General features: G+C 42.6%; 1 protein-coding gene across 1 annotated transcript in view; it reads left to right on the forward strand.

Annotated features, from left to right (window-relative positions):
- The window catches only part of LOC139412966 (tau-tubulin kinase 1-like), a 36197-nt gene that overhangs the window by 3332 nt on the left and 19415 nt on the right, over window positions 1-13450 (forward strand). Inside the window, exons 3-12 of the mRNA XM_071159889.1 lie at window positions 585-732; window positions 1961-2034; window positions 2354-2497; window positions 3894-3998; window positions 6023-6088; window positions 6255-6347; window positions 6669-6794; window positions 7088-7245; window positions 11466-11670; window positions 12216-12400. Of these exons, the coding sequence (XP_071015990.1) occupies window positions 585-732; window positions 1961-2034; window positions 2354-2497; window positions 3894-3998; window positions 6023-6088; window positions 6255-6347; window positions 6669-6794; window positions 7088-7245; window positions 11466-11670; window positions 12216-12400 (1304 nt within the window). The remainder of the gene's footprint in view (window positions 1-584; window positions 733-1960; window positions 2035-2353; window positions 2498-3893; window positions 3999-6022; window positions 6089-6254; window positions 6348-6668; window positions 6795-7087; window positions 7246-11465; window positions 11671-12215; window positions 12401-13450) is intronic.

The following is a 13450-nucleotide window of genomic DNA, read 5'->3' on the forward strand; positions in this document are numbered from 1 at the left end:
GAACACTACACAAATACAAAAATAACAAACGTGGCAAAACCCAAACAGTCCTATCTGGTGTAGCGAACACAAAGACAGGAAACAATCACCCACAAAGTACCCACAGGATATGGCTGCCTAAATATGGTTCCCAATCAGAGACAACGATAGACAGCTGCCTCTAATTGAGAACCAATCTAGACAACCATAGACATACACCATACCTAGAAAGGAGACAGCCCCATAAATATACAAAAAACCCTAGACAAGACAAACAACACATACGTATGTCACACCCTGACCTAACCAAAATAACAAGGAAAAACAAAGAATACTAAGGTCAGGGTGTGACAGCCTTTCCATTACACATTGCAATAAAACATTTTGTAGAATAAACCTGGGTCAATGGAAACCTGCCTAGTGCTAGGTGTGACAATGATTATATGAGTTAGCAAGACAGCACAAACAGTTTTGGGACCAGGCTAGTTGAGAACTAGCATTTCTTTTAATGTTCACTTTAAAGAACAGACAGCAAGCCATAATTAGCAGACATCCACATTACTCAGTTTTTTACAGTGTTTATTCTTCTCTGCCAACACTTCCAGCTGAAGAAGATTGGTGGGGGAGGTTTTGGTGAGATCTATGAAGCATTGGACCTGCTGACCAGGGAGAATGTGGCTCTGAAGGTAGAGTCAGCCCAGCAGCCTAAACAGGTTCTCAAGATGGAGGTGGCCGTCCTCAAGAAACTGCAAGGTAAGGAAGGGCCTTTGTGGTTGAGCAGTAACACACACACACGTACACACATCCACACACATGTTACAGGTGTGGTTAAGCACCTGTAACGCTACCCATACAAAGCACGTATTAAATCCCCAAAGGTTGTGGGTTCAGTCCCTGGGACCGCCTTTGCCAGTCTTTCCCTCCTCCTGCACTATACTGTATATAGCCCTCTGTGATGGAATTCCACTCTCCTGTTATGAAATAGATAGAAAGTGCAAGTTAAGGGCAGGCATCTATCAAGGAGGGATAGGGATCACTAAGGACACGAATCAATCAATGGCAACATCACCTTGTACATGAATAAGCATGGCGAAGTTAATTAAGTTGTCTATCTATGGTCTACAGTGAAGTGAGGTAAACGTTCGTCTGTCTAGCTATTTGATTAGTGTTATTGGCATCTGTCTGGACAAGGTTGAAGGCGTGGTGATTGTTTGTTTTGCTCGGGGGTTGGATGAGTTGGATAGTCAATCGGTTGACATGTCTGTTGCACTGGGGTTTATACTGCTTTGTGCAAAATTATATTTCGGCATTGAGTGTTTCACATTGTTCGAATCCCGTAAAAAACAGCTTGCCACAATCCACCTGAGCATGAGCATATTGTGTTGAAATATGCAGAGATTCTAATTTCTTAGGCAGCATTTATTTTGGGGTATTTCTGTGGCTTGTTCTGGTCTGTAGCCCCAAGAACAGATACAGAACTGTGACTGCTGGCAGGGAGGATTGTTAATGAGCATGAAACTGTGTGAGTGTGTGTCTGCCTGGCTGTGCTTCTGTTTGTGAGCACCCTTCTTCAAATGACTTGGGGAAATACCCTGAATGTTCTCTTACTAATGTTATTGAAATGCAAATCAACCTGAAAGACTAAGGTCATTGGAAATTACTTGCCTGAAGTTAGCATGCCCTAATTGTATTGTATGACTAAATCTAGGGACTACATGACTTTTAATATATTTAATTCTCTGATAAATGCTTTATTCATATAGGAAGATACCACATTCTGAATGTATCAGGTCCTAGGAAAGCAATCTGATCCCAATTCTTCTAACAATGATCCAAAATGTTTTGGGATTATTACAAGGGTTGGTCTAACATCCAACTGAATCAGTTGTTTAACTGTGATGGTACAAGTAGATTTATAGATAGCTAATGTTATACTGACTGTATTGTAACATTTACACTAACTCTCTCCATTCTTTCACAGGAAAAAATCATGTATGTAAATTCATCGGATGTGGAAGGAACGAGAAGTTTAACTATGTGGTCATGCAACTTCAGGTAACCATCTATCAAAACAGTCTGATAGAATTGCCTTAGGTAGAGATAATCACAGCCAGGCTACAAATAAGTAGAAAACAATGAATGAAAATTAATTATCTCTCTCTCCCTCTCACCCCCCCCCCCCCCCTCTCTCCCTCTCCATCCCCCCTCTCCCCTATCTCTCCCACTCCTCCTCCCTCTTTCTCTCCCCCCCTCCCCTCTTTCTCCTCCTCCCCTTCCTATTTCCCTCTCTCCCCCAACCCTCTCCCCATCTCTCTCCCTCTCCTCTCCTCCCCGCCCTCTCCCCCACTCTTTCCCTACCCATTCTCCCCCCCAGCAGGGGAGAAACCTAGCAGACCTGAGGAGGAGTCAGCCTCGCGGCACCTTCACCATGAGCACCACGCTACGCCTGGGCAAACAGATTCTAGAGTCCATAGAGGCCATCCACTCTGTGGGCTTCCTGCACAGAGACATCAAGCCTGTAGGTGGCATTCTCAGTAACTATTAACTTAATGCCTGCAGGTATAAGGCATTATGATGTGTGATTACAATGCATTGTAAGGGGTTGAAAGATTAGTGGTGCGATAGAGAGAATGAAAGAGAGTGAGAGAGAACAAAAGAGAGTGAGAGAGAACGAAAGAGAGTGAGAGAGCGAGTGGGGGTGAGACAGAGCGAGACAGATGGGAGTGTGTGAGAGACAGTGAGAGACCGATTGGGGGTGAGACAGAGCAAGACAGATGGGAGTGTGTGAGAGAGAGTGAGAGACCGATTGGGGGCGAGACAGATGGAAGTGTGTGAGAGAGACGGAGAAAGAGAGACTAGGACTGCATAATATCGGCAAAATAATTGCGATTACATTTTTTTGACCAAATATTGTGATTGCAATTTGTATCGCAATATACTGTACAGTAGATCAAAACACTTTGGTGAACTGTTGAAGTCATAGAAATGTAGAATGATTTATATTAAGAAGCAAAGTGGAAAGCAGCATCGTTTTTGTATGGAACAATCTGTTTAACCTAACAGACCAGCATGGGAACGTATAGTGAATCTAACAGCGGGGAGGAACTGCGAAAGGGGAGCGGGGCCTGGTGTGTGTGGGAAGCAGCCGCAAGAGTAGAAAAAAACGAAGTAAAACTATAAAAACTGATGTCATACACGGCTGGGTAGCATTTCAAAATATTGCATGCGATATGGATCTCTTACAATATGGACCTCTTGCGATATGGATCTCTTACAATATGGACCTCTTGCGATATGAATCTCTTACAATATGGACCTCTTGCGATATGGATCTCTTACAATATGGATCTCTTGCGATATGGATCTCTTACAATATGGACCTCTTGCGATATGGATCTCTTACAATATGGACCTCTTGCGATATGGATCTCTTGCGATATGGATCTCTTGCGATATGGATCTCTTACAATATGGACCTCTTGCGATATGGATCTCTTACAATATGGACCTCTTGCGATATGGATCTCTTGCGATATGGATCTCTTGCGATATGGATCTCTTACAATATGGACCTCTTGCGATATGGATCTCTTGCGATATGGATATTGCACATCAATATTTCAATTTTGATCAGAATTTGATTAATTAAGCAGCTGTAAGAGAGACAATGTTGATCTCAGTCTGTGTGCTCAAAAATGGATAGCACTTTGGGTTAGTGAGCCTCAACGTAACATCTAGGCCTTATTGGCGCCAATATTGTCAATTAAAACCAATTGAAGTCTAATTCGTTTAGGTGCTGGGCAAAAGCTAGTCTCACGTCTATGCAATGATAGGGGGAAACACTGCTTTGGGCTTCGCCTGTTTATATTCCTGTGATATCCTCAACTCAATCTGTTTCTCGTTTTTTTTCCCAGTCTAACTTTGCTATGGGTCGACTCCCCTCCACCTATAGAAAGTGCTTCATGTTAGACTTTGGCCTGGCTCGCCAGTACACCAACACTACCGGAGAGGTTCGACCGGTAAGTAGCCATGGAAGGATTTTGTTAATGTCATGTATTACAGAATGTTAATATTCAAAGCTATTGAATCATTCTAACAACAATATATATAATATGATATAGGCTAATATACAGTTGGCAGTATTGTGAAGTACTTAAGTAAAATTACTTTAAAGCACTATTTAAGTAGTTTTTTGGGGTATCTGTACTTTCCTTTATTATTAACATTTTTGACAACTTTTACTTTTACTTCACTACATTCCTAAAGAAAATGATGTACGTTTTACTCCATACATTTTCCCTGACACCCAAAAGTACTTGTTACATTTTGAATGTTTAGCAGGACAGAAAATGGTCTAATTCAAACTTATCAAGAGAACATCCCTGGTCATCCCTACTGCGTCTGATATGGTGGACGCACTAAACACATGCTTTGTTTGTAAATTATGACTGATAGTTGGATCGTGCCCCTGGCTATCCGTAAATAAATAAAAACTAGAAAATGTGGCCGTATGCTTTGCCTAGTAAAAGGAATTTGAAATGATTTATACTTTTACTTAGGTATATTTAAAACCAAATACTTTTATACTTTTACTCAAGTCGTTTTTTACTGGGTGACTTTTACTTCAGTCATTTTCTGTTAACGTATCTTTACTTTTAGTCAAGAATGACAATTGGGTACTTTTCCCACCACTGACAGTTGGCAAACAAGATGCATGCTAATATACAGTTGGCTAGCCTGATGCAGGCTAATATACAGTTGGCTAGCCTGATACAGGCTAATATACAGTTGGCTAGCCTGATACAGGCTAATATACAGTTGGCTAGCCTGATGCAGGCTAATATACAGTTGGCTAGCCTGATGCAGGCTAATATACAGTTGGCTAGCCTGATACAGGCTAATATACAGTTGGCTAGCCTGATGCAGGCTAATATACAGTTGGCTAGCCTGATACAGGCTAATATACAGTTGGCTAGCCTGATGCAGGCTAATATACAGTTGGCTAGCCTGATACAGGCTAATATACAGTTGGCTAGCCTGATACAGGCTAATATACAGTTGGCTAGCCTGATACAGGCTAATATACAGTTGGCTAGCTTGGGCAACAGGGGAGGTTCTTTCTGTTTTTCTTCTTGCTGACTCAGCCTCCAGTCATCGATTAGATAGGCAGGCCTGTACTGCAGATATAGAACAGCGACGGGACCACACACACACTCAAGCACACACATGCACGCACACAAACACACTGTTGTAAAATCTAACATGCAGTTTCTGAGGCACTATTCCTGGGACTTTCTTCAGAAGGAATGGGTGTTACTATCAAAATGGTGGTGCACATGCCCAGTTTCCAGTTATTGTATCAGAGATGCCAATGACAATTAGAAACTAGAAACATTAGGAAGATGTCCAAGAAGATGATGTCATCTGATTCTGGTACATTTAAGTTATGCCTTAAGCTGTGTAAATTCATTAGTTAATAGTTTGTTAACATTAATGAATGCATAATTTATTTGGAAATTGCCTTGTTATATGTTCACATAGCGTTGATGATAAAGGACAAATCTACTCAAAAACTACTCAAAAACTATCTTTTGGTATTTTTTTCCATTAGGCCACTGTTGATGCAGTCCCCAAAACACATGCAAAACATTTTGGGACTGTATCAACAGTGGACTAATGAAAAAATACTAAAAGATAGTTTTAAGTTCATTTTTCCTTTAAGGTTTTTACAGATGTTATGCTGCCATGTGATGCTGTTCCTTATTCACCTGTGTGGTTTTATTTTTTGCAGTTTTGCTGTTCCTTTTTGGGCTTTTCTGTTCGAAGCGCATGCTTGTGATTCGTCTCATCAGTAAGGTGCTTGATCCCATTTACGTTTTTATTATCTCTCCCTGCCTGAGAAATTTTCCATATCCTTCCTGGTCTCGTTTTAGGTTTTCATTTAAGTACTTTAGTTCCATCAATCGTTTTCTTTCTAGTTGTCTGTGGGAAATTATGTTTCAGGTTTCGTCCTGAAAAGAACTTACCGCATTTTATTTTCCAGCCCAGAACTGTGGCGGGATTTCGGGGAACTGTTCGTTATGCGTCAGTAAATGCTCATAAAAACAAAGTAAGTTTATTTTGGGGGTGAATTTTTTTAATGTATTACAAATGAATTCCAACCTGAGGGTTTTGTGTTACATGAGTTTGTCAGGAAATCTAAAATAGCTGTTGTGTATGTACTCCAGTAAATCATGAAAATTATTATCTGATTAATCCATTTTTTACCTTCTCAGGAAATGGGTCGCCATGACGATCTATGGTCGCTATTTTACATGTTGGTAGAGTTTGCAGTCGGTCAGTTACCATGGAGAAAAATTAAAGATAAGGTGAGCTACTATCTACTGTTGCTATTATAATTATTACAATTCCCAATATCAGTTATTTCCAATATTTCTTCATTCTGGTCTAGGGGACCCAAAGTGCACAGTGTTATTTTTTCCCTTAGCGCTACACACCTGATTCCACTAATCAACTCATCATCAAACCTTTCACTAGTGCTTGGGCAAAAATAAAATGTGCACCCTTTGGGGTCTCCAGGACCAGGATTAAGAAACCCTGCAGTAGAGAATGGTTACTAGTGTCTACTGGTGTCTGCTGGGCTCAACTGGTATCTAATGCTTTCTACTGTATCTCTTGTTTGTTACCAGGAGCAAGTGGGTCAGATTAAAGAGCGCTACGACCACAGAATGCTGCTCAAACACATGCCTTCTGAGTTTTACATCTTCCTGGATCATGTTTTAGGCCTTGACTACTTCACCAAACCAGATTACCAGGTACCTACTGTTCACTCCCTGCACGTGCATTCAAATGATTTATCCCCCTTTGAATCTTGTTTTTCTGGCGTTCATTTCAATAGCAGAGGGAACAAGACATGGAAGTGTGGCAATGTGAGACTAACTCCCATACCATACCCTCTCTCTTCATTTTCAGTAATGAAAAAAACGTCTGACGAAAAATACATTTTAGTACTAAAAGTGAAGCTTATTATTGTATAGCAGGTTTGGTTGAATTTCAACTTTATACTTTACCTTTTCCGAAAACCTTTTCCCTGTGATCGTCTATGCAGTTGCTGATGTCGGTCTTTGAGAACAGTATGAAGGAACATATCATCACAGAGAACGAGCCTTTTGATTGGGAGAAGGGAGGGACGGATGGAGTGCCTCTCTCCACCAGCACGTCAACGCCCCCTCAACAGAACACACGACAGACTCCCGCCGTGATCGGGTAAGGGAATCAAAATGAGCTAATAGCTTTAGCTATTTTGTTTTACGGTCTCCTAACCAATTGTGCTATTATGTGTTTTTTTGCTTACAAGCTAAAATTAAAGCAGGAAGCACCAGTGACTCGGTCTATAAAAAAAATGGTCAGATGAAGCAGATGCTAAACTACAGGACTGCTTTGCTATCACAGACTGGAACATGTTCCGGGATTCTTCCAATGGCATTGAGGAGTACACCACATCAGTCACTGGCTTTATCAATAAGTGCATCGAGGACGTCGTCCCCACAGTGACTGTACATACAGTGCCTTGCGAAAGTATTCGGCCCCCTTGAACTTTGAACTTTTATAAAACTGTATTTTTTTGTGAAGAATCAACAACAAGTGGGACACAATCATGAAGTGGAACAACATTTATTGGATATTTCAAACTTTTTTAACAAATCAAAAACTGAAAAATTGGGCGTGCAAAATTATTCAGCCCCCTTAAGTTAATACTTTGTAGCGCCACCTTTTGCTGCGATTACAGCTGTAAGTCGCTTGGGGTATGTCTCTATCAGTTTTGCACATCGAGAGACTGAACATTTTTCCCATTCCTCCTTGCAAAACAGCTCGAGCTCAGTGAGGTTGGATGGAGAGCATTTGTGAACAGTGTTTTTCAGTTCTTTCCACAGATTCTCGATTGGATTCAGGTCTGGACTTTGACTTGGCCATTCTAACACCTGGATATGTTTATTTTTGAACCATTCCATTGTAGATTGTGCTTTATGTTTTGGATCATTGTCTTGTTGGAAGACAAATCTCCGTCCCAGTCTCAGGTCTTTTGCAGACTCCATCAGGTTTTCTTCCAGAATGGTCCTGTATTTGGCTCCATCCATCTTCCCATCAATTTTAACCATCTCCCCTGTCCCTACTGAAGAAAAGCAGCCCCAAACCATGATGCTGCCACCACCATGTTTGACAGTGGGGATGGTGTGTTCAGCTGTGTTGCTTTTACGCCAAACATAACGTTTTGCATTGTTGCCAAAAAGTTCCATTTTGGTTTCATCTGACCAGAGCACCTTCTTCCACATGTTTGGTGTGTCTCCCAGGTGGCTTGTGGCAAACTTTAAACAACACTTTTTATGGATATCTTTAAGAAATGGCTTTCTTCTTGCCACTCTTCCATAAAGGCCAGATTTGTGCAATATACAACTGATTGTTGTCCTATGGACAGAGTCTCCCACCTCAGCTGTAGATCTCTGCAGTTCATCCAGAGTGATCATGGGCCTCTTGGCTGCATCTCTGATCAGTCTTCTCCTTGTATGAGCTGAAAGGTTAGAGGGACGGCCAGGTCTTGGTAGATTTGCAGTGGTCTGATACTCCTTCCATTTCAATATTATCGCTTGCACAGTGCTCCTTGGGATGTTTAAAGCTTGGGAAATCTTTTTGTATCCAAATCCGGCTTTAAACTTCTTCACAACAGTATCTCGGACCTGCCTGGTGTGTTCCTTGTTCTTCATGATGCTCTCTGCGCTTTTAATGGACCTCTGAGACTATCACAGTGCAGGTGCATTTATACGGAGACTTGATTACACACAGGTTGATTGTATTTATCATCATTAGTCATTTAGGTCAACATTGGATCATTCAGAGATCCTCACTGAACTTCTGGAGAGAGTTTGCTGCACTGAAAGTAAGGGGCTGAATAATTTTGCACGCCCAATTTTTCAGTTTTTGATTTGTTAAAAAAGTTTGAAATATCCATTAAAAGTCGTTCCACTTCATGATTGTGTCCCACTTGTTGTTGATTCTTCACAAAAAAATACAGTTTTATATCTTTATGTTTGAAGCCTGAAATGTGGCAAAAGGTCACAAAGTTCAAGGGGGCCGAATACTTTCGCAAGGCACTGTACATACCCCAACCAGAAGCCATAGATTACAGGCAACATTCACACTGAGCTAAAGGGTAGAGCTGCCGCTTTCAAGGTGCGGGACCCGGAAGCTTACAAGAAATCCCGCTATGCCCTGCGACGAACCATCAAACAGGCAAAGCGTCAATACTGGGCTAAGATTGAATCATACTACACCGGCTCCGACGCTCGTCGGATGTGGCAGGGCTTGAAAAATATTACAGACTACAAAGGGAAGCACAGCCTCGAGCTGCCCAGTGACACGAGCCTACCAGACGAGCTAAATCACTTCTATGCTCACTTTGAGGCAAGCAACACTGAGGCATGCATGAGGGCATCAGCTGTTCCGGACGAACGCTCTCCGTAGCCGACGTGAGTAAGACCTTTAAACAGGTCAACATACACAAGGCTGCGGGGCCAGACGGATTACCAGGACGTGTGCTCCGGGCATGTTCTGACCAACTGGCAGGTGTCTTCACTGACATTTTCAACATGTCCCTCCCTGATTGAGTCTGTAATACCAATATGTTTCAACCAGATCACCATAGTCCCTGTGCCCAAGAACACAAAGCCAACCTGCCTAAATGACTACAGACCCGTAGCCATGAAGTGCTTTGAAAGGCTGGTAATGGCTCACATCAACACCATTATCCCAGAAACCCTAGACCCACTCCAATTTGCATACCGCCCAAACAGATCCACAGATGATGCAATCTCTATTGCACTCCACACTGCCCTTTCTCACCTGGACAAAATGAACACCTATGTGAGAATGCTGTTCATTGACTACAGCTCAGCGTTCAACGCCATAGTGCCCTCAAAGCTCATCACCAAGCTAAGGATCCTGGGACTAAACACCTTCCTCTGCAACTGTATCCTGGACTTCCTGACAGGCCGCCCCCAGGTGGTGAGGGTAGGTAGCTTGCTCACGACACAACAGTGGTAGGCCTGATCACCGACAACGACGAGGATAGCCTATAGGGACGAGGTCAGAGACCTGGCCGGGTGGTGCCAGAATAACAACCTATCCCTCAACGTAACCAAGACTAAGGAGATGATTGTGGACTACAGGAAAAGGAGCACCGAGCATGTCCCCATTCTCATCGACAAGGCTGTAGTGGAGCAGTTTGAGAGCTTCAAATTCCTTGGTGTCCACATCAACAACTAGATTGGTCCAAACACACCAAGACAGTCGTGAAGAGGGCACAACAAAGCCTATTCCCCCTCAGGAAACTAAAAAGATTTGGCATGGGTCCTGAGATCCTCAAAAGATTCTACAGCTGCAACAGTTGCGGCCTCTGACCGCAAGGCACTTCAGAGGGTAGTGCGTACGGCCCAGTACATCACTGGGGCAAAGCTGCCTGCCATCCAGGACCTCTACACCAGGCGGTGTCAGAGGAAGGCCCTAAAAATTGTCAAAGACCCCAGCAACCCCAGTCATAGACTGTTCTCTCTACTACCGCATGGCAAGCGGTACCGGAGTGCCAAGTCTAGGACAAAAGGGTTTCTCAACAGTTTTTACCCCCAAGCCATAAGACTCCTGAACAGGTAACCAAATGGTTACCCGGACTATCTGCATTGTGTGCCCCCCACCCCAACCCCTATTTTTACACTTCTGCTACTCTGTTTATCTTATATGCATAGTCACTTTAACTATACATGCATGTACATACTACCTCAATTGGCCCGACCAACCAGCGCTCCCGCACATTGGCTAACCGGACTATCTGCATTGTGTCCTGCCACCCGCCAACCCCTCTTTTTACGCTACTGCTACTCTCTGTTCATCATATATGCATAGTCACTTTAACCATACCTACATGTACATACTACCTCAATAAGCCTGACTAACCGGTGTCTGTATATAGCCTTGCTACTCTTTTTTCAAATGTCTTTTTACTGTTGTTTTATTTCTTTACTTACCTACACACACACACACACACACACACAAATGGAGACATCAATATAAAATATGAAAATATCTAGCCAGCCAAGAAATTACACAATTCCCATTTACCTGTAGTCTATTTGACTTAAAGAATCAGGAACAAACAGTCTAATGCTGGGTTGTAACAATTCATTCAGATTTAGAATGCAACTGTGAGGATTTGTAACATTTGAAGTGCATTTGAAGTGATATAGGATATTTTCGACAACGACACTAATTTAATTAATCGCCTGGTCATTTTGTAAAAGAGAATGTGCTCTCATTAATGTAATAATGTAATAATTGAGAATGTTCTCAATAACTTACATTGTTAAATACAGGTAATGAAATAATTAATAAAAAATAAAGAAAATAGTCTATATCAGTCCATGTTCTGTGTTTCCCAGGGTGGTGAACGTGACTCTGGTTCCTGGGGAGCTGCCGAGGGAGAACACAGATGACGTTCTACAAGACGAGCACCTGAGTGACCAGGAGAACGCTCCACCTGCAGTACCCAGCAGGCCTTGCGAGGGGACACCTCCCCCGATGGAAGCCGAGGCGTGGAACGACACCGACTTAAACCGCAACCAACTCAGGATCAGCATCAGCAAGGTACAGGAGGGACCATCTAATGTGTCCTCATTGTATCTCACCATGGTACTGTCAGCACTATGAAACATTTTCTTACAGTCTTTAAATATATTCAAATGGTAGAAGTACATTAGAAGGGATAGTTTACTTTGTTGTTGGTTTTCAATGACCACCTATTACGTTCAGAGGATATAGACCATATAAATAGATGAATAGAATGGGCTTGTAAGCTCTAACCCTGACAATTTGACTGGTAAACTCATTTTATTCTTAGAATAAAGTGGTGATCCTAACTGACCTAAAACAGGAAATGTTTACTTGGATTAAATGTCAGGAATTATGAAAAACTGAGTTTAAATGTATTTGGCTAAGGTGTATGTAAACTTCCCACTTCAACTGTATTTCAGGTACTGTGTTTACAATGAATTTAAAGTGCTCAAACATGGCAAAGTAAATAATAACAATACAATACAGTTCAAGCTGCTATATACCTGCAGTACACAATAGGTCTAACTCTTGACAGTGATAGTTAACAGTGGTAACCCTAGAAACGCCCTTTCCCCCAGGGGAAGTTGGCTGCGGAGGAAGAGGAGCCTGCTAGAGGGACGTGTCCTGATGCTCTCGTGGGTGGAGCTCCCCCAGAAATGACTGGTGCTCAGGTCTGCGCTCTGCGGTACCGGAGGATCAACAGCCCAGAGTCAGACCGCCTGTCCGCTGCAGACGGGAGACCAGACATCTACGACAAACGAGGGTGAGGGCGCTCTACACTGAGTGTACAAAACATTAGGAACACCAGCTCTTTCCATGACAGACTGACCAGGTGAGTCCAGGTAAAAGATATGATCCCTTATTGATGTCACTTGTTAAATCCACTTCAATCAGTGTGGATAAAGGGGAGGAGACCCCCTTGAGACAATAGAGACATGGATTGTGTATGTCTGCCATTCAGAGGGGGAATGGGCAAGACAAAATATTGAAGTGCTTTTGAACTGCATCCCGCTGCTGGCTTGCTTTTGAAGCTAAGCAGGGTTGGTCTTGTTTGGGCCCTGGATGGGAGACCAGATGCTGCTGGAAGTGGTGTTGGAGGGCCAATAGGAGGCACTCTTTCCCAAGGCAGTAATTGGGGGCATTTCCCAGTGTAGGTTTCTGTCTTTCGGATGGGATGTTAAATGGTGTCCTGACTCTGTGGTCACTAAAGATCCCATGCACTTATCATAAGAGTAGGGGTATTAACCCTGGTGTCCCGGCTGAATTCTCAATCTGTCCCTCATATCATCACGGTCACGTAATCATCCCCAGGTTACAATTGGCTCATTCCTCTCCCCTGTAACTATTCCCCAGGTCATTGCTGTAAATTAGAAAGTGTTCTCAGTCAACTTACCTGGTAAAATAAAATCAATAAATGGTAGTAGGTTCCTGGATCACTGGTTTGAGTCAAGAATTGCAATGCTACTGGTGTTTTCATGCACAACAGTTTCCTGTGTGTATCAAGAATAGTCCACCATCCAAAGGAAATCCAGCCAACTTGACACAACTTTGGGAAGCAATGGAGTCAACATGGGCCAGCATCCCTGTGGAATTCTTTTGACAACTTGTAGAGTCCATGCCCCAATTGCGCTGTTCTCAGTGCAAAAGTGGGTTCAGCTCAATATAGGAAGGTGTTTCTAATGTTTTGTACACTCAGTGTATAGTGCAGACAAGTTAAACACTGTTGTGCATATGTATACGTTATGTACACACCACACATCAATCAATCAAATAGATTTTATAAAGCCCTTTTTGCATCAGCACCAGCGTAAAC

This window comes from Oncorhynchus clarkii, chromosome 1 (genome assembly GCF_045791955.1).
Source record: "Oncorhynchus clarkii lewisi isolate Uvic-CL-2024 chromosome 1, UVic_Ocla_1.0, whole genome shotgun sequence".
In the NCBI taxonomy this organism is placed as follows: Eukaryota; Metazoa; Chordata; class Actinopteri; order Salmoniformes; family Salmonidae; genus Oncorhynchus; species Oncorhynchus clarkii.